Genomic DNA, 26,770 nt, shown 5'->3' on the forward strand with positions numbered 1-26,770 from the left:
AAATGCATCCTCACATTAGTAAATGAAATATTTTTGTTTTTATGAATTATGTTCAACACTTTATAGCATGACAATCATAAGAATTATATAAATGTTACAATATTAGTTTGTTATTATGCTATTTGTAATAAATTCGTCATCCTTGTTTTTAAGCACATAATGTGTAAAAATTTGTCGGCCATAACTTTCCGCCATATTTATGTGGCAGATATTTGGCTCACCCCGTCATAGGCCGTCATCTGCTATTAATAACATTTGTTTAGGTAAGCACAGTGGATTTAAGTAACTAAGTTCAAACTAACCTGCAATGAAATACTAATTTTGATAGAAAAAAACCAACAAAAGCTACCATAAAGCATTCAACTTTGGTTAGAAGAAACTGCAAAATCAATCTAGCATGAATACATTCATTGCTCGATGAAATTACTAATCACATAACCTGTCATCGTAATTCTATAACGAACATATGTTAAAGCAAAAAGTGCAAACATGTGAAATCTGGGTATCCAAATGTATTATTTACCAGAACCTGTAGTGGACTAAAATCACCTACCTCGCAAATCTATCGAGTCTCCGGCGGCGCAACTCATCCAAAGGAAGCCCATCAAGACGGGAACTCCGCTGAAAAGAAGAGAGTCCATCGACACCCCTATTCGTCCCACACATCTCGCACACACTCCGCAACCCCGAATCGTTATCATACGTACACGTCTGGCATCTCCACCCTCTGTTAGTTCCCACAGTCCCCCTTCCCACAGTTCCCCTTCCGGTGATCCTTCCCCGGCGTGGCAAGAACTTGAAAGGCCACTTCAAAAAATCAGTTACCCCTCTGACGAGCAATGTTATGGGATTAGAGCCCGAATAAGTGTTCCTCAATTTGACATAAAGAAGCCCTGCGAGAATGCCACCAAGATGCCCAATAAACGAGACACCCGGCACGAGAAGCTGAACGAGAAGCAATTCGGCCCAAGCGGCATAACGAGAGGGAACTATAACTCCGTGGACGTAGGAATAATCGCTGGATTGGGAATTGAGAACGACTTTCATGGCGAAGAGGACGCCGGAGAAGCCAACGGCGTATTCGTTATAGTAGGGTTTGTCGTAGTCGAATAAGAGAAGCAAGGATTTAGATAAGACTAGGGTAACGCCCTGGGAGAGGAGAAGCAGGGAAGCAACCATGGAAGCGAAATTGACGCTTCCCATTGACGTCTCCAGCTGAAACCCTTTCCAGAGAAGCGATAGCATGTTGTAGACAAGGTGCGGTTCGCCGATGTGGTAAAACGGCGACAGAAGGAAGCGTTTCAAGTCCTTGTGCTGTTAACAGAATTAGAATTAGAATTAGAATGGAGAAGCTTCGAATGAAACGACGATGATAGTTATAAGAAAATGAATTGAGAAAGCTACCTTGAGAATGAGGTGAGGGTTGAACCAGACTTGCTGGATGGGAGGAATGAGGGAATCGAAGAGGGAGGGGCGGAGATAGATGATAGTGTTGGCGGCGATGAGGGCGGCGGTCACCGGAGGTTTGCTCTCCGACCGGTAATACTCGCTGAAGGTGTGGAGAGCGAGGAGAGGGAGCATTCCACGAGAAACCCTTTGCCCGATTCTCACTTCCATTTTCGCAAAGTCGAAATTCCAATTCTCCACAGAGACAAGCAGAAAATTGAATTTAAGCTCAATAATTGTCAGGGAAAACAAAATATTAAGGCCTTGGAGAACAAGAAACGAATGTATTGAACCCTGGGAGAAGAATCCAGAGGTTTCCTTCAGCTGAGACAACTTTCTCTGTTCTTTCACTGTTATACAAAGTTATATTTTTATCTTAATTTTATATACAGAGTTCTATTTGACAAATAGTAAGCGGACTACTCCATTAAGTTATTTTAGAGCTATATAATGTATTTATTTTTGGTGGTTTTATGATTATACATTGATTCGTGGTTGAATTACACATTGTAAAAATTAAGTTGCATAATGTTTAAATTTTACTTGTTATATTACTTTTAATATGTATTAACGTTATCATAATATAATTGTTTTTGCATTTATATCGATTGGTGTTGAACTCGAGTTTGAGTTTCAAATTTAATTATGTTGATTAGTTAAATATTTCAATTTCAAAGTTTGAAACGTGTTGGATGCAAAAATATCATATTGGATTATATATCTCAAACTATAGAATATTATGTGAAGAAACTTTATCGCAGACATTCCTCCACAATTGAATAAAGACGCCGGTCTATAAGCTCAACAAATAAAAAAAATTAAGTCCAACAAAATGTCCAAGTTTAATCAATAACATTGGAATCATCCAAAAACGAATTATCCACACATCACATTCTTACATCTTTCACTGCAATTTTGTTTGAAAAACTCAATGTTTGACAATAAGCATCCCAAAAAATAGATTGATAATTGGTTGTACTAGGATGTTCATCTTAAAGACAATAATTTGTTGATATCATGGCTAATGAAAAAAGTAGTTATCCATTGTAACAGTGACAATGAAATTTTGTAAGCTATAGCATTAGTGTTAGAATGACAACCTACTATAGCAATATTGGTCTTAGTTTGATTCCAGGCTAAGGCATTTGTTTATATTTTCCATCACGGTTACAATCTAAGTCGTTTAACAAAATTTTATTCATGAAGTATACCAAATTACTAATCAAGATTTACAAGAGACCTTGCAGCACAGAAATTCCGAGGGTCTGCAGGTTTTAAATGCTGTAAAATTCTATAAGCCTTTATTTCTTTCTTTTTTGCTTTTTCCTACAAATAATTTGACATAGCACTAACACCAAATTATGGCTAAGCAACTTCAGCAAATCCAATACGAAGATTGCCGTAGTCAAACACTGTGTGATATGCCCCCAAGAAAAGATCTCCAAGAACCCTGCAACCATGCTTCAACTGTCATATACTATTACCACTACTAATTCTAATATGCTCTTCAGTAATTTCATTCCAATATTATTCATTACCAGAGGGGACCTTGTGGTGGTGGCACATCTAGAGGAACAAAACCACCATAACAGACAGTGGAACAACCTTCTTCAATTCTTAGCATATACTGAGAACAAAAACGGAACATTAAATGTCTATGAAGTATTAATGACCAAATATGGAGTCAAGCAACCAACACAGCTTTGCTATATTCAGTTTCAGACATTTTACTTCAGGGAAAACTGGACAGAGCCAAAGCAACCAGAACTAGGTAGCTAACATAAATATAATGCATTTTCCATGCTCATTTTTCTAGTGGCAAGACACTAAAGTTAAAACAGCAGAAAATTTATATGGGGGTTAGAAAAATTGACCATAAAACTCAGACCTGTTGTGGAGAGAGGGGAAATGATTTGTTTCCAATAGTGAATGTTATTTGTGGCATGGTGTCAATACTGTTGCAGTCTATAAATGTTTGTCCCACGGGATTGGGAAGCTTCTCACACAGCTTTTACAGAAAAAACAAAGAGCTTGTAAGAACTAAATTGGAAAAGTAGAGTTATTGAATACGCAATTCAAAAGTAAAATCGATGACTCTGACATTTAACCATTGTGCAACCATTACCTCATCTACATATTTTAATATTTTATCCTTTGTGTTCTTTTGCTTAAGCTGAACTTGAATCCAAAAAACTATCATATCACAAAAAGTACACAAGGGGCTCTCCTTTGTTCTTGACTCGCCCCAACTTTCATTATGTGCCGCTGTTTCAATAACATCACTGCAGGTTAAAGGTAGACTTTGGTTAAGAGAATTGAAATAAAGGAATGTGTCTTAGAAGAAACAGAGGAAAATGAGAAGTTTTGTACTTCTTTATGTATGTTCTATTATGTGAGCAGAGTCCGATGTCGACGCAGATAATATCAGGCTTCAACTGAAGATATATAAAATATAAATAATAGTTAATTCCAGCGGAGTTTTGGATAATCACTGACTATAAGGAGTTAGGTACAGAGAGCAAACCCCGGAAATTATATATTCCCATATGGAATCACCATAGTTATGGATGATGCTTTTACATTCATAACTCACATATCCTTCTGCTCCAATGGCATGGTTAATTTGAGTCACAATTTTCTGCAAACAAAAACTTGTAAGAAAAGAGACACCTTAAAAAAGACAACCCAGAAAAGGACCAAGAAAATGTTTGAGATCATACAGTTGGACCGGCAATCAAAGAGGTTCCTGAATCAATAATAGCAGCACAACCACCCGCACATAGCCCTGTAAGTTCAAATATTATTTTGTGAGTCAAGTCTATGAAATAATCTGAAGAAATGAATTAGAATAAGTCGTACAAGTTGGCGGTTAAAAACACATTGGTTCTGTGAGAGAGAACCTATAGAATCTTCACCGATTTTAATTTTTTCATACATTTTATTCACCGATATTGTAAGAATTGACTCAATAAAATCTGTTTAGAAGGTTGTTAGACCGTCTGACATATTTTAGATTCTCCTATGTTTATATGTAGTAGACCATATAAGTAGATTGTCTCGTTAAATGTCTAGTCTCATAGCAGTGGTAGGATTGTCTGATAAGGTGTCTAGCGTCTACTCAGTTCTATTTTGAAAAGCATTGTTCCTTTATCTTCCTCATGATTATAGGCATGTCTCGTATATGTCCATGTGGCTTCAGTATAAAGCTAACATTTGAGATATAATGAATTCTTATGTGGACGTAGATTGAAGCTTTTTAATACTTCAATGGAACCTCGTTAACTTCTGTGTGTGATTATTGTTCTTTCTCATATTACCTTCTGTCATTTTCAGCACTTGCAGTTATATCTTTATTTCTATTTTGTTTGTGTGTAGATGTTTATGAGTGAATTTGTGAGTTATTCCATAACAAATATCATTCATAAGTATAAGAAACAATGAAAAAACAAGGCATTTAGATTAACATCTAGCGGAACAGAAATAAAAGGGAGAGAACCTGTTGGATTGTTTGCAAGTAGAATATCTCCCACCTCAATCTGGAGATGAAAACTGGAAAAAGTGAATATTGACACGGTTGATGCCAAGAGATAGAGAGACATAAATAAAGCTATAAATACAGTAGACCTGCCAATAATCTTCATGAGTAAGTGGAACATAAGTATGATCACCCTTAAAGTGCCTCCAGTCAATACCACCAAAGACAATCTCACCCCCTACCTTTGACATTGGGTCTGGGTTTAGCCAGAGGGAGAAAATCTTTTGAGTCACATGCCCTTGTTCTATCATGTTGTACCTGCATGATATATCATGTTCTAAGGGTATAGTTTGATTTTTCTTCTATCCTTTAGTCACCAAAGACTATCACAGAAGCATGTGCTCTTGCTCACTCATTATTGAAACGGAAAAATCAAAAGATCAAATCAAGGAATATAATAATAAACAGACGGATCAATTACCACACTGGTGTGACTTGTCCCACTGACTTGTTCAGGAATCCAAGTCCAAGTATCCCATCAAAATGATGTGCTAAAAACGCCAGAGGTCCTTCCTTTGTAATCTCAGCAAATTGCTGGATGAAAAGTAACCAACCATCAGAATAACCCAACAGTACAGATACATTTGAATGAAAGTACTAATTAGAGTCATAAAGACCTGATCTTTGACGATGAGTTCCCCTACTCTTAAATTATCTTGGCTGAAGAAGCCAGGAATGTGTCCATGCCCATAAGGGATCCTGCAAGATGTTCCTGGGGATTTCCCAAACAAAAACTTCAGTATAAGCATTATCAAGTACAACAAGGAAAATGATAGCCAAATATTATCTAATACACTCATTTATCTGGTGATGTACACAAAGGTCTCACTGAATATAAGTTTCATTTCCCATTTGGTAAATCGTGTCCTTCAATTAGTAGCATTAACATGAACTAATAAGACAAGCTTTGAACGTGTAAAACCAAATGGAATAACTTCATATTCAATGTCATGCTAATTCGGACTTACCTATTTTCGTATAGGTGTTAGATAGCTTGGATCTATACTTGGAATGAAAATAGCAAGCAATCTGCAGGTAGCACATATATCTTGTTTTAAAAATAAACTCAGCCAAAAAGAAAAGAAAAATCCGAAGGAGTATCCATATAGGGTATCTAACTTACAGACAAAATACATTTGGAAGAAGGAACCCACAGATTCGAGCTTCCAGTGTCAAACACAACTCTGAAGGTTTGAGGAGGTGACCCAATACCAATTTCTCCAAAATACTGTGCATCAAGATAATTCTTCAGATACACTGTATCTGGTTTTAAATGATGAACAGCCTCCCTGATCCTTGCAGAACTAAAACTGTTAATGTCCAAACTCCTCTTTCTGAGACCAACCCTTAATAACTCCTTATCAGAAGCAGCCAAGGACGCAAACCAAGCACATACACACGTCACAACCAGCAAATACTTGAATGCCATGTTCTCATCAACTCATCTGTTAATTGGCAATTCAACACTTTAAAGGCATTTTCAACTGTTCAACAAAACTCATAATGCATGTATGCATAACTCTATAGCGTAGTATCTATCATGATAAACTCGAAAAAGAAAGAGAAATACCTGATATAGAAATTATTCTTAAAGAATGAGAAAGAGTTACGTTATAGTGCAGGCACGGAACTACAACACAGGTGTAACATGGCATTCATATATAAATCTAAGCATGATAAGGTTGCTTGGTACCTGTTAGTAAGTAGTGGGTAAGAAGGAAGTGTTAACATTTTGCTACCCTTTCACCTAAAAGACCAAAATATGGCTCCTTCGATTTTTCACTTGGATTAACCGTGCATGGAAACCACAGCGTAGTTTCGCGTAGGATAATGCAATTTTTAGTACGGTAAACGAAGTAGCTTCGGCACTTCACAACATACAATACTAGAAAACTGAGAGTTTCGATTAAGTGGATTATTTGGTATGTTATTCCACCTAAGTACGAGTAGCAGCGTTAACGATGTTGTCGCAAGGATACTTGATCGAAATTTTTTGTTTTTATGGAATCCCACTTTTCCTAGTTTGTCACGGGCAGTGGGATTATTAATTATTTATTTTCCCCGTACCTTTCTTTTCTTCTTTAACATAAATTGGTCATTAAATATGAACGTTTCTCGTCTCATTATTCAATTCTTGATTTGTTGGTGATGATAGGTATTCCATGATTTATGCGAACATCTGCATTTTTTATAGTTCAAATATTATCTTTATTATATTTAATAAATAAAAGTATTTTTATTCATGTAACTTAAATTTACATTTTCATTTAAATCCCTATTTTAAACTTATGATTTTTTTTAATATTAAAAATATAAACATAAAATGATATTTATAATTTTTAAATATTAATATTTGAAATAGTTCAAAATAAGCATTTTTTTATTAAAATTAAAATATATAAAATAAAATTAATTTTAATATTTAGTCGGAATGATTTGATTCTTATATATAAAAATTGTAATTAAGTTTAATTATTAATTTAACTGAACAACAATAAAATTATTTTAACTTAAAAAATTAAAATTAAATTGAATCAAAATTTTAAATATAAAAATTAAATTAAATATAATAAATTAGTGTGGCATGACACGACGATAATTTAACATGTATATAATAAAAAAATAAAAATACTACATACACGACATTAATTCTAATGTAACACAAAGGATTCAATTGGATAATTTTAAAAAGTTAGAAGACTTGATTTTATAAGTTTAAAAATTATAAATATCATTTTATGTTTATATTTTTAATATTAAAAAAATCAAAAATCATAAGTTTAAAATAGGGATTTAAATGAAAATGTAAATTTAAGTTACATGAATACAAATACTTTTATTTATTAAATATAATAAAGATAATTATCTCCCTCCAAAATAGAAAAGAAATAAAACAGATTTAAACTCGAATAACAATCAATTATGAATTTATTAATTACTGTAAGATGAATTTAGGAATAGTTTGACAAAGTTGAAGGAATCGATTGGTAGACGGAAGCGGGGTAGTGAAATGAAGAAATCGGGAACGACGTCTTCATCGGCGGCGGTGGCGGTGGCGGTGGAAGGACAGAAGCGTGGGAAGTGGGGATACATTTGGCCACTGTGGGCGACGTTGTTGCTCCACCTCGTTGCCATTCTCCTTTTCACGGCCGGTTTTCTCCTAACCCGAACCGAGCTTCCATACCACAGTCATTGTTCGGACGTGTCAAGCTCCCCTTGCTTCTCTTCCAACAACGGATCTTGCTGGACTAAACCCGCAGTCAACCGTCTTGTCCTCATCGTTCTTGATGCTCTCAGGTACACTACTCTGTCTGGACGATGTTCACAGTTACCACCATTCATCAATCGCGTTTTATTCTGTGATTCACGTTTCAGGTTTGATTTCGTGGTTCCCAGTACCTTCTTCGCAGGTTACCTATCTCACCTATTCTTCACTTGCTAAACCATTTCTTTTGCTTTCTTTCTTTTTTTCTCACGAGTTCGTTATGTTATGTGACAGAGTCGAAACCGTGGATGGATAAACTGCCAGTTTTGAAGAATGCGGCGGCGACGCGACCGTTGTCTGCAAGGATTTTCAAAGCCATTGCTGATCCGCCTACCACAAGTTTGCAGCGCTTGAAGGTCTAATCGATTTCTTTTTTATGAATTCATCGTTATAATCATGAATTAGTATTGTAATCTTCTCAGTTGCTAGACTGTTTTGAATGTCTATGAATTCGGGATTTTTTTTTTGTTTCGTATCTTGAACTGATGTAGGGTTTGACAACTGGTGGACTTCCGACTTTCGTCGATGTTGGTAATAGCTTTGGTGCCCCGGCAATTGTCGAAGATAATTTTATAAATCAGGTAGGTATTCTTTCTAGCTTCTTGCTTGTAATCTAGGTTTTATATTAGAGTCGTAGTAGCGATTGTGGTTTCGTTGCGATCCTTGATATGTGGGTAAATGAGGCCCTGTGGACACAATTGAGGTTGCGATGCAGTCATAGTGAGTAGAGAGTCCTTGACATTGTGGTCGTTTTTTTTAAACCTTGTCTGTAATGTTTGTCATTCAAATATTGCTTCACTACTTTGATCCCAGATTGGAACAGGTTCTTGTTAAATTTGTGCTAATTTATGTGCTCAATCGCAGTTGGTTCAAAATGGAAAGAAAGTTGTCATGATGGGGGATGATACGTGGACTCAGTTATTTCCTCATCATTTTGAAAGATCTTATCCATACCCGTCTTTTAACGTCAAAGATCTTCATACGGTAGGCCGTCTGTCGTGTTAAACCCAACTTTTGATTAGACGTTTAATCCTTGCAGTCTATGTGAATTGAGTATGGGTGGCTTTAGTCTTTTTGTTTAATCTATCATTTCAGTGAATATGAAATATTGTTGTTTATTTTGTAGGTTGACAATGGGTGCATTGATCACCTATTACCATCCTTATATGAAGAAGATTGGGATGTTCTTATTGCCCATTTTCTTGGAGTGGTATGTTTGATATTTTTTAATGCTATACACCTAATATCAGCATTCTATACTTGTTATTCCTGTTCTCGTTCTCCTTACTGTTTTGATAAGCAATTTTCGTGATGCTGTGTATGGTATTCTGTTTGGTTCAGGATCATGCAGGACACATATTTGGTGTTGACTCTACCCCAATGATAGAAAAGTTGGAGCAATACAATACCATCTTAGAGGTAGTTTTTTTGTAATCCTTGATTTACAATATTTGTGTTAATCTTGTATTCATGTTTTATCCAAATATTTGTGGTAATCTTGTATTCATATTTTATCCAAATTTTTGGGTTTAGTATTTGCTGATTTCCATGGGTTGATAAACAAACTAATGTAAGTTGTTTTAGAGAGTTATTGAAGTTCTGGAAAATCAGTCTGGACCTGGGAGCTCACATGAAAATACTTTGCTTGTGGTCATGGGTGACCATGGACAAACATTAAATGGTGATCATGGTGGTGGGAGTGCTGAAGAGGTGTGTGCAGCACTTATAGTGTCTTTTCATATGCTTTTTTTTTTTCATTTATAAATTTTTCCCAATTTGACTTAGGATACTGGTGATGAAATCATGCAGGTTGAAACTGCCCTTTTTGCCATGAGTTTTAAGAAGCCTCTTTCTTCTGTACCTGCAGAATATGATTCTTGTTCTTGTCAACAGGATCTGGTATTTACTATTCCTTTTAAAGTGTAAACATAGACAATAAACATGGTGTCTTCCAAGTTTCTTTTATCTCTCTCCGAATTTCAACAATCTTTTGCTTCCTCTTGCACATGCCCATTACCTTTAGTGCAAGAAAAATCAAGGAATGGAGAGCATAATTGGGAGTGGATAAATAATGTATACTTATGTATAAATAAGTTATTGAGAGGACCTCTAGTAAACTATAACGCTGACTTCATGGCTATCTAGCTTAAAGGATACACTCGGATAAATATTCATTCTTTATAGGTAGTGTGATCTGTAACATCCCAATATATATAGTGTAAACTATAATAAAGAGAAGCAACATGCATGATAAAATAGTACAGTTATCCATCTAAAGCATAAAGTGATACCTTTACAGTCATCCAAAAACAACTATAAATTTAAAACTTTATACACAGACTAAAGTCTACTCAAAACTATACACAAAGTTCTATTGAACTAGGCTACTACTCAGCAGCATCACCTCCCTCCAAAGCTTGCTCCAGGGAAACTTCTTCTTCCGCTGCTCACATCCAAAGGATGGTCATCGTAGAAGAAAAACAGCAGAAACATACAAAACACAAGCATACAACAGGGTAAGCTAGTTTAAAAGAGAATTAATCATACATCCAATCAATAAAATTCATACAAACATATTATTCATTCACATCACTTAAATTTTTCACACATAACACCACACTGACTTTGACTGTCCGGACTTAGAATGATTGCCAAGCTATGGCGGGTCGTGCACTCGTGGTGGCTTCTACTGCTTTGCAAAGTCGTTGCTAATGGGTTTCACACTACCACACTCACGAGCTTAGTCCGTTATCACTCACCTTGGGCCATACTGGAAGCACCCAAGACTAGGACCTCCTGCTACTCCTCACGACATGAATCAATCCTCTCTACTTGAGAATGAAAGACCATTGGAGTTTCAGGATAACCCCCAAGACTAAGCTCCTGCATCCATTCTAAACTTACTTGAATCTCAACTAGAGATTTCACTTTGAATCATAACATAGGGCACCACCATGTATCCTCTCCTTGAGGATCATGGAATTACGTCCATAAACCACACTTGAACTTTACAATTTTGATTACAACATACCACAATCACCACAAATATTACATGATACAACTTCAACTTACTTCATACAACACTTATTGATGCATATCAAACAACATAAGAATACACAAGACTTGAACTAGAACGTACCTCTCGCACAGCGCACACCTTCGCATAGCGAGACCATAAGCTGCTCGCACAACGACCTAACTCGCCTTGCGAAAACCCTAGATAGAGACCAACTACTCTGGATCTCTCGCATAGCGACTAAACTTGCTATGCGAATAAAATTGTAAAATACAACAGACCCCAACCCCTCACATAGCGACCCAATTCGCTACGCAAGAACCTCATCCAGAGACTTGATCCCCCAAACACTCGCAAAGCGAGACCCACTCGCTGATCGAATAAAATGAATAATGTTTCTAGACCCCAACCAGTCGCATAACGATTAGACTCGCTATGCGGATTGACAAACAGAGAGCAACCCTCTCAATTCACTTGCACAGCGCACCCATTCGCTATGTGGGTACATTGGCAGAGAGCACCTCGCCAAGGTAACTCGCTATGCGAATCCATTCGCACAGCGAGTCTGCGTAATCTGCAGAACGAAATTTTGCAGAATTATACAACTCAACCACTCCTTACCAATTCTACTCAACTTGGTCAACTTCTAACACTCCTAATTCGATGTATATACTAAATTAGACTTGACTAAAGGATTCTAAACATTCCTAACACCAATCTAAAGTGTTTATGCACCAAACTCTACTCTAAAACCTCCAATTCATCAACCTAGAGATTGAAAACCAATTCTACCACTTGGAATCTGTTTTTGACCATTTTGATGACTCAAACCAGTCACATATGACCTATCTACACTACCCCAGCAGTCACTAACAACCCTTGACCACTAATACTCAATTCCACTACCTCACTTCCTCTAAAAATACACTAAACCAGCCCAAATCACTTTACACTTTACTTCATCAACACTACAACATATTACAGCCAATAACAATCACCAATTTGCACACATTACGGCATTTAGATTAATCCAAAACAGCTCATCAATCACATTTCACAATTTCCACCATTTTAACAGTTAAGAACATACATTCACAAGCTGAATTTTTAACTGCACAGCACTTTAATCACAGAATTCATCACATACAACACCAATTGATAATTAAAATACAACCTAGCTTCCCTTACCTCAGAGATAAACAACCCCAAACACAGAACGCTCCAACCGTACCTTGCACGGCAAGGAAACTCAACAGAAACCTATAACTTACCAATTGGTGATGGAGAACAACACTTAGAACCTAATTTGAGCTAGAATTTGAAAGAGGACCAGTTAACCACATGCAATACAAAATCATTGCATGCTCACAGTCCAGAGAAGAACGGACAGAAATGGAAACCACTTACCAGCTGAAGAACACAAAATTTGATCGGTCCAAAATCAAGCCCTCAACGTCAGGCTCGCTTAGACACCTCCTGATCATTGAACAGATAACTCAGCAAGAAGAAATTGTAGAGAGAATTCAGAGGACTCTGAGGAATAGAGTTCTAGAGAGATGAAATGTTCTTAGAATAATGAGAAGTGTTATAAAATTTCTATTTATATTATAAGATTATTTTAAAGTAAAATAATCTATCTCATTATTCTAATACACCAATCTGCTCTATAACACTCTATTTTTTAGGTCTTTACATGATCCATGTAATTATGAAGCTGACATTAATCTTTATAATTTTGTGCTTGGATTTTAATATTTTTCTGGGTAAATTACATATCAGGATGGGAAGAATGTTTGTTTCAGCTCCATGCAGCAGGTTAGCAAATTTTTTTACTTTGTAATGGCATTTTGAACACCTCTTATATAATTTAATATATTGATATCTGTATGTATCCAATTGCCTATCATCCTTTACAGCTAGACTTTGCAGTAACAATCTCAGCATTGCTTGGCGTACCTTTCCCATATGGAAGGTGCAGTGTAAGCATCCTGTCTATATTACTACCGTCTTCCTTTGTCTTATATCAGTATAGCTATATAATTTGCTAGATCTATTGACTAAAATTTTCTATTTCGGTAACATTCTGTTTTCTGGTATGAGTTGTGGGTTAAGTGGAAGGATGTTTAGGTCTCAATCTTGATTCAGTATTTCATGTTTTGAGGTGGTTTACAAAGGCATAGGATATTTATGCATGAAAGTATTTGTTTTAAGTGTTATTTGGTGTTGAGAATTTACAGAAAATCATTGGGTGTTGAAGGGGGTTGAAATTTGTTTTTTCTTAAAAAAATTTAAGAGAATAGATGAATATATAATAAAATTCTTGCTCCCAGAGTCATGGGAGGTCACATAAAACTATTATTTGGCATTTAGATTTGCCATAGGGCTTCAGAAATTCTTGCTACTTAATCTTGATAGAAACAATCAAAACACACACGTATCCAGACACACACACACGGGTACATGTGATAAATGAAAATTATGAAATGGAGTATCTGTGCAGTTTTTTCAGTTAAGTCCAACAAATATATTGTGCATCAGAGCATTAATCTTTTGTATATAAGCCTCAAGATTTCTTGAGTTTAAGGCTTATTGATTGATCACTTTGATGTCCCTCTCTATATGTCCTGAATCCTATTCTCCATTAATTTCTTCAATCTGGAAGCTTCTATTTTGATGTCTGGTTTTTATTTTCTTTTAGAGCACATTTTAAATAGTGTTGATAACTATGTTGATACTAACGTCTTTTTCTTGTTGATCAGCATTGGTTATATCAATCCCGAATTATACGCTTTGGGAGCAGATAGTTGGAGTTCTAATGCCTCTCAAAAGCTGTCAGAATCAGATGTCTGGATGCATAATTATGCTAATGCGCTGTGCATAAATTCTTGGCAGGTACTTGCTGAATCTTATATTCTTAATTACAAGTTACTGTTTCTACACTTTTTCTGCCCAAATTTTGGCTATAAAGTTGTGAAACGGACTTTATGGTGCAATTCGAAAGTTAGAATACTCTCTTTCCTGGTTGCAGCATTTTCTCTTCTCCTCGTGATATTCGTTGACCTGAAAAAACAGCAATCTTTCTTCTTCTTGTCTCATTTAACAAAATTCTCAGTTTGGACTTTTGAGAATCCCATGCTAACTTTATAAAAAACGGTTTTCTGTTGGAGCTTGTTAGTTGATACAAAAAGGCTGCTCAAGCACCAAGATAGACAAGTGAATTATTTAATATGTTAATATTTTTTAGACTGAAACAAACATATCCCGCATTTTCTATCCCAATTGAACATACGAGGACTAACAAATGCTCGCACATATATGTATGTACATATATGCATTGTCATTGCAAAATTTTTTATACTATCAACTGATAAGAAATCAGTCCTGTTATAACTTTAAGGTGGTTACTATACAAATCAACTAATTTATCATACATGACTACTTGTTATTGGATAGCAATGTAGAAAACTTTAACGTTGTCAGTGTCAATGCGTGATTTATTTATTCTTAAAATATGCTTTATGCTTTGACATTTTTGTATTGTAAGTAAACTGAGTTTCATATTCAATATACTAGCATTATTTTTTCATAAACAATAAATGCAGGACATTTTTGTGGTGCTAGTAAATTTTGATGGTTTCTGCTGTGGTGCTGTATGTAAAAATATTATTCACAAACTTACCATACATGTATTATTTAATTAGAAAAAACGTGAGTCTTTTTTGCTTTCAAAATAGCTTAATTATTCTGTAGGGAAATCTTGGGTTTTACTACCATTTGATATTTAATTACGGCAACCAATAATGCTATAAGCAGTAAGGAGCGTGTGTGAGATATCATTTAGTCATTTGAATAGTGATTTTCTCCTTGTTTAGGTGAAGAGATATGTAGATGCTTACTCAGCTTCATCAGCAGTTGGATTTTCTCGTGATGACTTATCACGAATAGCAAACATCTATGCTGCAGCGGAGAATCATTGGTCACATTCCACCAAAAAGCTTCTGCTTGATAGACAAAATGACAGCAATACATCAGTGTCTGCACTTAAGAAGCAAATTGAAGCATACTTCAAGTTCCTAACAGCAGTCACTGAATTAGCTCGGTCTAAATGGACTGAATTTGATTTGAATATGATGGGAGTTGGCATTGGAATCATGTTAATATCACTTATATTTCAAGTTTTTACCATTTTAAGGACAACCAAGGAGCATGATGGGACATTTTCATCGTATGGAGATTCGTGGATGGGCAATGCCTCAATTCTTACAATCTTTTTACTGGGCATTCGTGCATTCAGTTTCCTTTCAAACAGTTATATCTGTAAGTGTGCAGTTTTTATCAACATACTCTCCACTTTGTTTATCCAGAATCTTTAAAATAGTCCTTGTATTTTTTCACTCTATCTTTTTGTCAGTGGAGGAAGGGAAAGTAGCGAATTTTCTTTTGAGCACATCTGGAATTGTGACATTACGCCAATCAGTTAACATGGGAAAGCTGTTAATAGAAGTATGTGTTTAGTTTAGTTTTTTATTTCTGTCCTCTGTCTAAAAGCTTAGTTTATGTCTGGATTTCCTGACATTCTAACGCAAGTGTGCCTATAGAATTTTCATTGGAATTATAATTAAATAATGGCTCTTTAACCTGTCTATGTTTTCTGCAGAGCATTGGGTTTCTTATTTTGAGCACATTTTGCCGTTTTGCAATTGAAGTTGGGCTGTCCAAGCAGGCTGCCACATCTGCTTTTATGAAAGACTATTCCTCATGGATCATCAACATAGCCTCAGGTTTACCTGTTTGGGACTATGCAGCTGAAGTTGTCCCAATACTTGTTCTGATTATGTTGGCAGCTTGGCTGTACAAGGCCACCAGTGGCTGCTTCTTTGATTGGCCATGGAAGTTTGTCATACTGGGCACTATATTAAGTTATATGCTAATAATTGCTCATTGGATCACAGACAGTAATAGATTTGATGGCGCATTGATACCTCAAAGCATTGGAAGAACTTATATTCCTAGAATCATTTATGCTATTGCTTTGGGGCAGTTATTTTTTCTGACATTTGGTCAATTATTTAAGAAAAGCGATTTAGATTGCAAAACAAATTTAGTTGCAAAAACAACATCCATGTTATCTGCGTGGAGTTCAACTGTCATTCTTCTCTCAGGAAAACAGGGTCCCATTGTTGCTTTTGCGTCCATGGTTGGAGGTGCTCCTTTTTTATTTTTTTGCTCGTGTTGTATAAATTGTCTATATCTTGCTGCATAATTCTCCAATTCATTTCTTTCATGAGCTCAAACATGCTTTTTAGTGAAGAAATGTTTAATTTTCTATGTGTTCCAGGTTGTTTTATTATGAAGTTTGTTAAAATAGAAGGTGGTAAGGATGGACCTCAGAGAAGTTTTTCTATAATGCAATGGAGCCTCTTTGCTACGTGTCTTTTCTTCTGTAGTGGTCACTGGTATGTCTGTAACTTTCAAAGTTTAATTTTGGAGTTATAATTATCATTTTTAGTAGGTGTATGCATAACATTGCAACTCTCTGTTCTGCATTCCCGTTGTCTTGTAATAATTTTGAAAATTATGGTTTCAGGTGTGCATTTGATGGTCTCCGCTACGGTGCTGCATTTATAGGGTAAATAATTATTATTGAACTCCTTTTCCTTTGGAAGTATGTTGGGACTCTAAACAAATGTAACCATTACAATCAACCCTATTATTGTGTTCGAATAATTAGTTACTGGCTTTAAAAGGGTCATCTCTGTCGTTATTATTGCTATACACTTTGTAAATCAAATAATTGAGACTGATTAATTTTCAGGTTTGAAGAATTTGTGCTTGTTCGCCAAGCAATCCTCCTTACTATTGATACATTTGGCTTTTCTATCATTCTTCCAGTTTTTGGACTCCCGTTTCTTGTAGCAATCAAGTACCAGGCTAATCTCGGAAGGCATTTTGTTTTCACACAATTGTCTCAAGTGAGTTTTCTTCATTTATTAGTAGATCTACTAGTTGATCATTGCATGCATTGCTTGTTCAATGAAATAACCACTCAATGTTTTATATAGATATACACAACATATGGGCTCATAACAGCAATGACGACCACTTTCACGATACTATGTGTCACAATCCAAAGGCGGCATCTGATGGTAAATTTTCTATTTTTAACTTAAAATAGGTTTGATTTACCCATATATCCATATTTGATGCTTGTACAGTTTACTCAATGCTTAATAATTTTTGTAGGTTTGGGGTTTGTTTGCTCCGAAGTTTGTTTTCGACGTGTTCAATCTTATTTTGACGGATGCATTAATTTGTTTGGCCTCAATTTACTATTTTGATGAAGGGAGGGATGATCCAGAACTGAAATCACCAGTTCGCTGAATAGCATACGTATACTATCCATTTACATTTTTTGTTCATGTTTCTCACAGTTTGAGTTTTTCCCGCTGAACGAATTTTGTCCACTAATTATGTAATATAGAAATATTTGCAACTCAAATTGATTTTTTCTTACCCAATCAATCAATGCATGATTTTTTGGTGACGCTATCTAAGAAAATATTTTCATGAACTTGATTTTTCTACGGACTTTTACCATCTATATTTTGGCAAGTAGTTGGTTGTGTCAGGATTTATTTAACTAAATTTAATTATATTGGATTAAGTCAGTATTATCTTTGCTATATTTAGCAATCCAATTTAATATAATTGGTTTGAGTAATTAAAAAAGGAAGTTATTTACTTAGGAATTTTTTTAATTAAATATTTCTATCATTTTTAACAATTATAAAATAATGATAATACTTAATATATATATATATATTATACAATGTACAATTATATTTTACAGTAAAACTAGTAGATGAATAGTGTTGTTTAATTAATGATGCACTTTTCAGGTTACTCAACCACGAGTACTAGTACGGTAGAGGTATTATGATATTAGTCATTCATAGGTATTTGGATTATATGCAATATTAATGAAATTTGAATGTAATTTATAAATTTTTATATTATGTTCAATATTTTCATTTTATTCAATATAAAATTTAAATTTATATTTAAATCCTTTTACATTCTTGACCTTTTTAAAGAAATTTATTTAAGTGATTTAATAATAATAACACTTAAAACGAATTCATATAATATATTTAATATTATTCGGAATTAAAAATCTTGAAAAGTAATGAGTTTACAAAATTTTCTCAATATTTTCATTATCAATAAGACTTGAGTTAAATATATATAAAATATTTAACATCACTTTCAAAAAAAGATAATAAATTGATAACTTTTTGTAAACATCTTAATTTTTATTTAATATAAGACTTATATTTATACTTGTATTTTTAATATTATTTTTAATAAGTGATATATTTTTTTGTTCTTTTGTGTTTCGTTTGAAACTAAATTATAAAAGATTTTATCCCTAAACTTTACAAAAATCATATAAAATATCACTTCAATCTATGGACATGCAAAATTATATTATAGCCTAATGTGAAACTCTTTTTATATCAGAAACACTACTCATTTGATTTGTTGGATGAATGTTTTACATGCATTGAATCATATATACTAACATTATTGACTATAGAATTTGGTAATATATACAATTGATAAGTCAAATATTAAATATATTGTTCACTAGAAGATTGTTGACTAAACCATTGTTAATTGTGTAGATTTTTAGTGATGCGTATCTAAGAGCAAGAAGTCTTAAAGGAAATTGGTGAACAGTAAACATAGTTTCTTTTAAGTATTTATGAAAAAAGATGACTGTTGTGATGTTAATCAACATATTTTATATCGATTAAGGTCTTTGTCGATATAAAAGTAATTTTTATTGTATATTTTTCTTTATCCAGGTAGAATTTCTATGTTGGGTTTAAAACCGACTTATATAGTCTATTTCTAACATAAGAAAAAACCTTTTTTAGCCAGAGTACAAAGACTTCTTACACTAGTGAATCCCTTTTATAACATGATAGGATTGGAAAACATATTTAATCTTATTTTGATTTCGATTAGTTATCATCGATACAGTAATTTTATTTTAGTAAGTGTTCTATTAGTATTACATGCGAATTTTCATTTAGCAAGCATATTTTGTACACTACAGATTTCTTTAATTTATTATTTACACACATATGACAGTTGTTATTAGCGCTGTAAATATCACAATGCATGAAAGTTAAGAGAAGAGATAAAAGATGCACTGTTGCATAATAGAGATGGGAGGCTCTGATATTAACGATGTTGTTGGATCACTTCTGCTTTGTTTTGTCAGCAATGAAACATTTATAGTTTGGTGCAGTTTATGGGCGGACAATGTTATCAATCAGATCAAACCTCAAAAAATTCCAAAACTACCTTTAGCATATGTTTGGCTTTAGCAAAGTCAGTGGTAGGTTTTGTCCAAGTTATCACATCATCATCATCATCATCACCATCTTTCTCTTAAAGATACTCTTATTTTTACTAATTTTTACAGCCGGTTTAGCATACTATGCCAACACTACCAGCCAATGGAGATATCCCTTCTTACAAAGCATTGTATGATTACTCATTAGCAAGTTTTCTGTCACCCTTGTCATGAAAGCAACTGGGTGATCATTATAAATAAAGCACACTTTTCAAACGGATTGCACTACAAGCAAGCTTTCCTTCCTATTTCTCTCAGAGTTGTTGCTGCTTTCAAGCTGTAACATTCCATTCGGGAGTCATGGTAACTATCTGCATATTGCCTGCAATATGCAGTTTTAGACTTTGCCCGTATAAGGGTTTACAGTTTTCTGGTTCATATATATTATACATTATCCACATCCCTTTTGTTATCTGTTTATCTTTGGCTCATTCAAATAGTTCAAAAATGATTCTGCATGCTCATTAACAAATCAGATCACTCTTAGATGTTTATTCATTTGGTTAATTGAATGCGATGTTTTACACTGCAGGATTTGAAAGCTGAGGATAAGGTGGGAGATGTTGAGTACCAAGCAGATAAGACTACGAGACAAGGAGGATATAGAGCCACATATTTCATCTTTGGTGGGTAAACTATGTTCTCCTCGTTCAGCTTTTTTTAAAACTTTCTTGAAGTAAAATGGAATAGTCTGTTTAACAAAGGCAAATTCATTGGTTTTTTACTGCAGCAATGATGTTGTTAGATAACATAGGCTTTGTGGCCAACATGGTGAGCTTGGTTTTATATTTCATGAATGTCATACATTTTGACTACTCTGGCTCTGCAACCACCACAACAAACTTGTTGGGTACTGCTTTCTTGCTGACGGTTCTTGGAGGCTTCGTCTCTGATACCTATATGAATCGCCTCAACGCTTGCATCCTCTTTGGCTTAATTCAATTGTTGGTAAAGTATAAACAACACTGAGCTGCTTAGTTTTAATTTCAGGATCAAAACTTAAATACTTCAAGTACAGAAATGCTAGAAATATATCTTTTAATGTACATTTTTCAACACGCATTTCATATGTACTTGAGATGTGAAATATACTATATGAAAAAAATTAATTGAGATTTTGAATTAAAAGTGGTGTGAACTTCTTCTAATGTGAATTAGATTCATGTCATGCTAAGTTTATGTAATCTTTATACCAATAAATAGACCCATCAAAAGGAAAAGTAAGTTTTCCTCATTGAGTTAATCTTGATATTTTTGAATGGCAGGGATACTCCCTACTTGTGATTCAATCTCACGACCAGAAACTTCAGCCTGATCCATGTTTAAAATCAAGATGTGTGCATGGCACAAAGGCTTTGCTCTTTTACGCTTCCATATACTTGCTGGCACTTGGTGGTGGTGGAATCAGAGGCTGTGTACCTGCTCTTGGAGCTGATCAATTTGACGAGAAGAAACCAAAAGAACGCGTACAACTAGCCAGTTTCTTCAATTGGTTCTTGTTTAGCATTACAGTTGGGGCCAGCATAGGAGTCATCTTTGTAGTTTATGAGAGCACAGAACGTCATTGGTACATAGGTTTTATCATGTCTCTCACATGTTCAGCTGCCGGTCTTCTTTGCATTGTCTCGGGAAAGAAATTCTATCGTACCAGGGTGCCAGGAGAGAGTCCATTGTTAAGTGTTTTACAGGTCTCTGCATTCCCCTCCATGTTTCATTGATATTCAAGTTCTTTCAAGTTTCATTTGAGATTGTTCTTGCAGGTGCTGGTGGTCACAATAAAGAACTGGAGGGTGAAAGTACCCGTGGATTCTGATGAGTTGTATGAAATGCAAAGCAATGACTCTAATTTCATGAAAAAAATCATCCCTCACACTGACCAATTCAGGTTGGACTTTCTACTATCTAAACGGTTTCTGCTATACTAATTTCAGTTTTTTAAACAGCGAACTACTTCAAGAGGCATTTTGTAGCACTCATATGCAAGAGAAACGCATATTTAATACTTGTTTTGTCCACAAACAGTGTTCTAGATAAAGCTGCTGTTCTACCTGAAGGCATGGAGGCAAGGAAATGGAAAGTCTGCACAGTGACACAAGTTGAAGAAGTGAAGATTCTGACAAGGATGATGCCTATTCTTCTGAGCACCATCATCATGAACACGTGCTTAGCCCAGTTGCAAACCTTCTCCATCCAACAAGGAACCCTGATGAACACATACATGGGCAAACTTAAAATCCCAGCAGCTTCCATTCCCATAATTCCTTTAGTATTCATGACCCTTTTGATACCAGTCTACGAATTTGTTTTTGTACCTTTAGTGAGGAGAATCACCGGTCACCCCAATGGAATAACAGAGCTACAGAGAGTTGGGGTTGGCCTTGTTTTGTCAGCAATCTCAATGGTGATAGCAGGGTTGATAGAAGTGAAGAGGAAGCACGAATTCAATGATCACAACGAGCACCGTATCAGCCTCTTCTGGCTCTCTTTCCACTACGCAATCTTTGGCATAGCTGACATGTTCACACTGGTGGGGTTGTTGGAGTTTTTCTACAAAGAAGCTCCTCATGGCATGCGTTCTCTTTCCACTTCATTTGCTTTTCTTTCCTTGTCCATTGGTTACTTCTTGAGCACAGCTTTTGTTGAGCTCATCAACTTGGTAACTGGTAGAATCGGAAAGAGCAAGAAAGGGTGGCTAGAGGGACGTGATTTGAACCAAAACCATGTCGAATTATTCTACTGGTTCTTGGCTATACTCAGCCTCCTTAACTTTCTCGTTTATCTGTTGTGTGCAAAGTGGTACAAATACCAAAGCAGTGTAGCATTTGAGGAGAAGGGAATGTTGCAGAAAGATCCAGCACCTCCTAACCATGAAAACGTGTCTGCTAGTTTTGTGTCCTCACTCCAAAACACTGCCTCCAATGAAGAAGATACACGACAAAGGTTTCACTGATCAGAAACTATTGTATAGTTTAAACTCTATGGATTCACTTTCTAATCACCCGATCCCAATTAATTTATGCATCAGACTGTTATATTTTTACAATTTATTAAACAAATAATAATGTGTTATGTAAACAATGTTCAAGATCCTTGTTGTTACCATGATGTATTTATCATGTCCACTATAAATAAAACAGTTTAATAATTTTAAATACATTCAAACATTATTTATATTGAATTTATGGAAAGATTACTGAAAAAATATAACACTGATAAAATTTAAAATAAAAAGTTGATTGATCTTCTGATTTATAAATAATTCTTTTTTATTTAATATGAAACCTAGTCTTGTATTTAAATTGTCAATTATGCATATATGTTGAGTTAGATTTAAAATAATAAGATTACTAATGATTTTAGAAGTTATATGTTTTGACAGACATATTCAGTTATATCATAGAGGACGTTATTTATTATTGAAATTATCGGATTTATATGTATTAATGTATTTATTTTGTGTGAAATTTAATTTTCTATTGTTAAATAGAATTTATAGAAATATTTTTTTATCAAATTACTTTACGGGCTTTCTAGTGGATCTATCGTCATTTTCTTTTGGGCTTTGTAATGCAGATGAAGTATTTCTTCTATACCTCTCCACTCTCCACTTTTCTATCTGTATTTCCACATTTCAAAAATATACTTCTTCAATAAATTTTGAAATTTATCGAAAAGTTTTTCAAGTAACGAATTTCAAAATTTATTAAAGTTTTTGAAAAAGAATTGAATAAATTTTAAAATTTATTAAATTAAAAATTCTCTAATGAATCTCGAAATTCATTGAATTTTTTTAAAAGTTTTAATAAATTTTAAAATTTGTTCAAAACTTGAAAAATCTTTTCATAAATTTTGAAATTTGTTAAAGGATTTTTTTAACCGATCGTTAAAGAAAAGAAATGAGATATAAGGTTTCTCTGAAACGTAGAGATAATTTTGAAAATTTATAAAAGAATATAAAGGTGCATAAAGAAATATGAGGTGGAATATGTGGGCCCATCTTATTTATTATGTAATTGTTGTAGCGCATTCATCGCCAATTGATTCATTAATTATTCTAAGACGGTGTGGCTAATGATATTCACGTGACATCAGATTAAAGCTGGCTAAAAAGTTTTTAAAGAAAAAGTTTGTGTTTTATTTTAAGGAAAAAAAACAATTTCAATAATATTTTAAGTATTATTTAATAGTAATCTATAGTATTTAAAATAGTTTACATTCTCCCACTTAAATAATATAAAAAAATACTATGATAACCATTTGGAAAATAAAAAACATGTCGGCCATTAATATAAAAAGAACAAAAAATTTAAAAAGTTGTAAGAGACATCTTCACTTATCAGTCCACGATCAACGTGAATAACCAAAGTTAAAAATAAACGATGACATTTATATAAATAGATACAATTATTAAACGTTACAGGTTAATTAATTATTTTATCTTAGCGCATTATAACATCTTCTCTTCTCTTCTCAAACATAATCAAACATATCATCAAACTTGATTTGAAATTCTTTTAATACAAAGCCAAACATAAACATGATAGAAGCTAAAAGAGACAAATATACATATGGTTTTTAAATATAAAGTCTAAAAGATGAAATTTGTAAAACTATAAAGATTAAAAGGGTCAACAAGTTTATTTTCACAACGAATTCAAACATGTTTAAATACAAAACAAAAATGTTAAACTGACTTAAAATACAAACATAAACTTTTTAGTTTCAACTAGTGTTAAAAGTATCCTTTTAATAAAGATAAAGTAACTTTCATTTAACATTAAACTATTTTCTTGAAAATTTAGCTCATGAACACATATTGAAATCTAATATGTTCGTACAATTTATTTTAGAGAATTTTTAGAAAAAAAAAATAAAAAATAAACTTGATTAACATTAATTTATGTTTAAATTAATTTGCAAGAAAATCACATCCATTTTCTACATTTTTTATTTTTCAATTTGTTTATAAAATAAAAATTCATAAAGAAATTCTTCTTTTTTTTTTACTTTCTATAACTTATTTTTTTAAATTTCTCCTGGTGTATCCATAAATGAAGTAGTGGTCACTATTCACTATATAGCCATTGTGATATGCTATATTCGTTACGAAGTCACAATCACAATATGAGTATGGTTCAATTATTTTAGGTTAAAAATGTAGACAAGAAAGGGGAAAATTGAGGGGGAAGAATGAAGACATTATGTCCCAATCATTACAATATTAATGTTGTCTTCCTTTTTTTAATTAAGATTTGAAATATGACTTAGTATTTTTTTTAACTTAAAATGCTAAATCTATTAGTAGAGCAATCATAAATTATCTATCCCAATTCTTCCATTCTCTTAAAGGAATATTGTATGAAAAAAAAATAGAATAAAAGCGTGAATTTTTAAGTATAAGTAAAATGCAATATAAAGTTAAAAAAAATAGTATGATATTATGAGAACTAAAAAAGTACTACAAAAATTTCAAAATTTAGTTTAAGAAACTCGTGTAAAAACTGTTATTAAAAATGACTTTATAATGAATTATTTATATCTGTTGTTTTTTTCCGTTCTCTTATGTATATAGTAATCTATATGCAATAATGCATGTATTATTTGTATACAAAATAGTTCTATAACTGTACTATGTATCTATTTTATATAAATATGTATAACAATATATAAAAATCATTTTTCTATAAAATTAGGCAAACGTAATTTTTTTATAGTTATATTATTTAGTATTTTCATTCTTTCTGTGACAGTCCTATTTATTGTAAAATGATAATTTAACATGCTCACTATTTTTCTCACATTATCTATCGCCATCGCATGCAATAGACAGTAATTTAACCTTCAAATTTTGTATATTATAATCTAGCCTGTTATAGAAAAAGAAAGTAAATCTAAAAACTACTAAAAGACAGAAAAGAGGACCTTTCAAATATCTTTTTTTAAAAATAAAAATATTTACTTAATAGAAATTGTTGTCATGCAAATCCAAGAGAATAAATAAATTGTCATTTATTTTTTAAAATACGCTATAATTTAAACAATATCAGTTTTTATTAAGATATTACAGCAGTTAACAAGTTAAATACACAATAATTTAAACAATATTTAGTATTAAAGTTATTAATTTTATCATAATATTAGTTATATTTTGTTTTCTATTAATTTTATCCACAATAATAAATATATAATCTTATCTCTTCATTTATTAAAACATTTTTTTATCTCTTAAATTATTCACGAACTTTTATAAATTATATTTTTAAATTCTTTTACTTTCATTTTCAAATTCTTAAAAAAATAATAATAATATTTTATCTTTTATTCTTTTACAAATTCATCCGTTCAGTCTTTCTCCAGTATATTTTAAAAACAAGTATGCCATATCTATCATGTATCTTTATAAGATTTTGGTTACTAAACCAATAAATAAATGTATATAAAGTACATAGACATATGAAATATGTATCATAACTTACTAAAATTATTTTCTGATTTTTTAATCAACGATTTCAAAATCCTCAAACGATGATTTACCTTCAGAAAGGAACGATTTGAAAAAGAAAAGCCGATGCTTGATTGTTAAGAAAGTTTTTGTTCACAAACATTCGCTACATTGGAAGAAAGAATGTGGCATAAAAGAGTTCTTGAGCATTTGAAGGTGATATTTTTATTTGAACAGAGACATCTTGAATCTGGGTTCCTCAAACACTAACGTGTTCAAGATTTGAAAAAGAACCAAACTATTATTAAATGTGCTGAAGTCTCGTGGTCCTAAAAGAATCTTAAATGGTATGCGGTACCACCAAAACAACAGGAACAGAACAAGGTGACATACACGGAGAGAAGTAGAGAGAGTAAAAACATTGATTTCATTAGTATTGATATGTAGATATGAGTGTAAGTTTAGTAAAAATAATGAAGCAGTGACAAAAACTTACGAATACAATAAGTTAAAGTTCTGAATTACTTGGTTAAAGATTGGATATAAAATAGAAAGAAAATGATGATAGAATAAAATAATTGTTATGAGTGCTGAAATTGTAATGGGATTTTGCACAACTCATGAGAGCAGAGGGCCCAGAG

The 26,770-nt window shown here is 33.3% G+C and overlaps 4 protein-coding genes across 8 annotated transcripts; 2 read left to right on the forward strand and 2 right to left on the reverse strand.

Moving 5' to 3' along the window:
* Positions 1 to 15: 15 nt before the first annotated feature.
* On the reverse strand, positions 16 to 1,814 carry RBL14 (RHOMBOID-like protein 14). 3 transcript variants are annotated; one of them, XM_047314188.2, is made up of 3 exons: positions 1,405 to 1,814; positions 554 to 1,314; positions 16 to 242 (listed from the first exon to the last, which is right to left on the reverse strand). In XM_047314188.2, exons 1-3 carry the CDS (start codon positions 1,615 to 1,617, stop codon positions 236 to 238), a joined length of 981 nt encoding a protein of 326 aa, XP_047170144.1. In that variant the 5' UTR covers positions 1,618 to 1,814; the 3' UTR covers positions 16 to 235. The 3 variants fall into 3 exon arrangements, with proteins under 3 accessions (XP_047170144.1, XP_047170145.1, XP_087961494.1); XM_047314189.2 differs by having other exon boundaries at positions 16 to 239; positions 1,405 to 1,813; XM_088105368.1 differs by lacking the exon at positions 16 to 242 and having other exon boundaries at positions 347 to 1,314; positions 1,405 to 1,812.
* An 811-nt stretch (positions 1,815 to 2,625) lies between these two features.
* LOC124838554 (cyprosin-like) lies at positions 2,626 to 6,681 on the reverse strand. The gene is made up of 14 exons (XM_047314179.2): positions 6,552 to 6,681; positions 6,105 to 6,426; positions 5,950 to 6,010; positions 5,599 to 5,693; positions 5,403 to 5,515; positions 5,071 to 5,239; positions 4,943 to 4,982; positions 4,167 to 4,231; positions 3,971 to 4,084; positions 3,817 to 3,881; positions 3,572 to 3,728; positions 3,335 to 3,454; positions 2,985 to 3,073; positions 2,626 to 2,896 (listed from the first exon to the last, which is right to left on the reverse strand). Exons 2-14 carry the CDS (start codon positions 6,408 to 6,410, stop codon positions 2,812 to 2,814), a joined length of 1,479 nt encoding a protein of 492 aa, XP_047170135.1. The 5' UTR covers positions 6,411 to 6,426; positions 6,552 to 6,681; the 3' UTR covers positions 2,626 to 2,811.
* A 1,256-nt stretch (positions 6,682 to 7,937) lies between these two features.
* Positions 7,938 to 17,833, forward strand: LOC124838556 (Alkaline-phosphatase-like family protein). Of its 3 annotated transcripts, none has more exons than XR_015783916.1 (20): positions 7,938 to 8,278; positions 8,357 to 8,391; positions 8,481 to 8,602; positions 8,738 to 8,827; positions 9,111 to 9,230; positions 9,373 to 9,456; positions 9,588 to 9,665; positions 9,831 to 9,956; positions 10,056 to 10,145; positions 13,042 to 13,077; positions 13,179 to 13,234; positions 14,022 to 14,154; positions 15,135 to 15,579; positions 15,674 to 15,765; positions 15,920 to 16,466; positions 16,601 to 16,718; positions 16,850 to 16,891; positions 17,155 to 17,234; positions 17,325 to 17,408; positions 17,506 to 17,563. XR_015783916.1 is itself a non-coding variant. In XM_047314183.2 (20 exons), exons 1-20 carry the CDS (start codon positions 7,992 to 7,994, stop codon positions 17,641 to 17,643), a joined length of 2,880 nt encoding a protein of 959 aa, XP_047170139.1. In that variant the 5' UTR covers positions 7,941 to 7,991; the 3' UTR covers positions 17,644 to 17,833. The 3 variants fall into 3 exon arrangements, 2 of the variants coding, with proteins under 2 accessions (XP_047170139.1, XP_087961496.1); XM_047314183.2 differs by having other exon boundaries at positions 7,941 to 8,278; positions 17,078 to 17,234; positions 17,506 to 17,833; XM_088105370.1 differs by having other exon boundaries at positions 7,941 to 8,278; positions 8,378 to 8,391; positions 17,078 to 17,234; positions 17,506 to 17,833.
* Positions 17,834 to 19,791: 1,958 nt separating this feature from the next.
* LOC124838544 (protein NRT1/ PTR FAMILY 4.5-like) lies at positions 19,792 to 22,835 on the forward strand. The gene is made up of 6 exons (XM_047314172.2): positions 19,792 to 19,990; positions 20,220 to 20,313; positions 20,418 to 20,635; positions 20,953 to 21,375; positions 21,448 to 21,572; positions 21,710 to 22,835. The coding sequence occupies exons 1-6, from the start codon at positions 19,988 to 19,990 to the stop codon at positions 22,635 to 22,637; spliced, it is 1,791 nt and encodes a 596-aa protein (XP_047170128.2). The 5' UTR covers positions 19,792 to 19,987; the 3' UTR covers positions 22,638 to 22,835.
* Positions 22,836 to 26,770: the final 3,935 nt, after the last annotated feature.

This window comes from Vigna umbellata, chromosome 1 (genome assembly GCF_029865625.1).
Source record: "Vigna umbellata cultivar VRB3 chromosome 1, Vumbellata_1.0, whole genome shotgun sequence".
NCBI lineage: Eukaryota > Viridiplantae > Streptophyta > Magnoliopsida > Fabales > Fabaceae > Vigna > Vigna umbellata.

What these genes read in the sequence shown, in the direction of transcription:
- LOC124838556 (XM_047314183.2), top strand. Translation starts at nt 7,992, where the DNA reads ATGAAGAAATCGGGAACGACGTCTTCATCGGCGGCGGTGGCGGTGGCG. An exon ending in CAAGTTTGCAGCGCTTGAAG is followed by an intron (nt 8,603 to 8,737) that starts GTCTAATCGATT and finishes GAACTGATGTAG; the next exon opens with GGTTTGACAACTGGTGGACT. An exon ending in TGTGCATAAATTCTTGGCAG is followed by an intron (nt 14,155 to 15,134) that starts GTACTTGCTGAA and finishes CTCCTTGTTTAG; the next exon opens with GTGAAGAGATATGTAGATGC.
- RBL14 (XM_047314188.2), bottom strand. Translation starts at nt 1,617, where the DNA reads ATGGAAGTGAGAATCGGGCAAAGGGTTTCTCGTGGAATGCTCCCTCTC. An exon ending in ACCCTCACCTCATTCTCAAG is followed by an intron (nt 1,315 to 1,404) that starts GTAGCTTTCTCA and finishes TTCTGTTAACAG; the next exon opens with CACAAGGACTTGAAACGCTT.
- LOC124838554 (XM_047314179.2), bottom strand. Translation starts at nt 6,410, where the DNA reads ATGGCATTCAAGTATTTGCTGGTTGTGACGTGTGTATGTGCTTGGTTT. An exon ending in GGGAATATATAATTTCCGGG is followed by an intron (nt 3,882 to 3,970) that starts GTTTGCTCTCTG and finishes ATATATCTTCAG; the next exon opens with TTGAAGCCTGATATTATCTG. An exon ending in CCACCACAAGGTCCCCTCTG is followed by an intron (nt 2,897 to 2,984) that starts GTAATGAATAAT and finishes GCATGGTTGCAG; the next exon opens with GGTTCTTGGAGATCTTTTCT.
- LOC124838544 (XM_047314172.2), top strand. An exon ending in TTGGCTTAATTCAATTGTTG is followed by an intron (nt 20,636 to 20,952) that starts GTAAAGTATAAA and finishes TTTGAATGGCAG; the next exon opens with GGATACTCCCTACTTGTGAT. An exon ending in CCTCACACTGACCAATTCAG is followed by an intron (nt 21,573 to 21,709) that starts GTTGGACTTTCT and finishes GTCCACAAACAG; the next exon opens with TGTTCTAGATAAAGCTGCTG.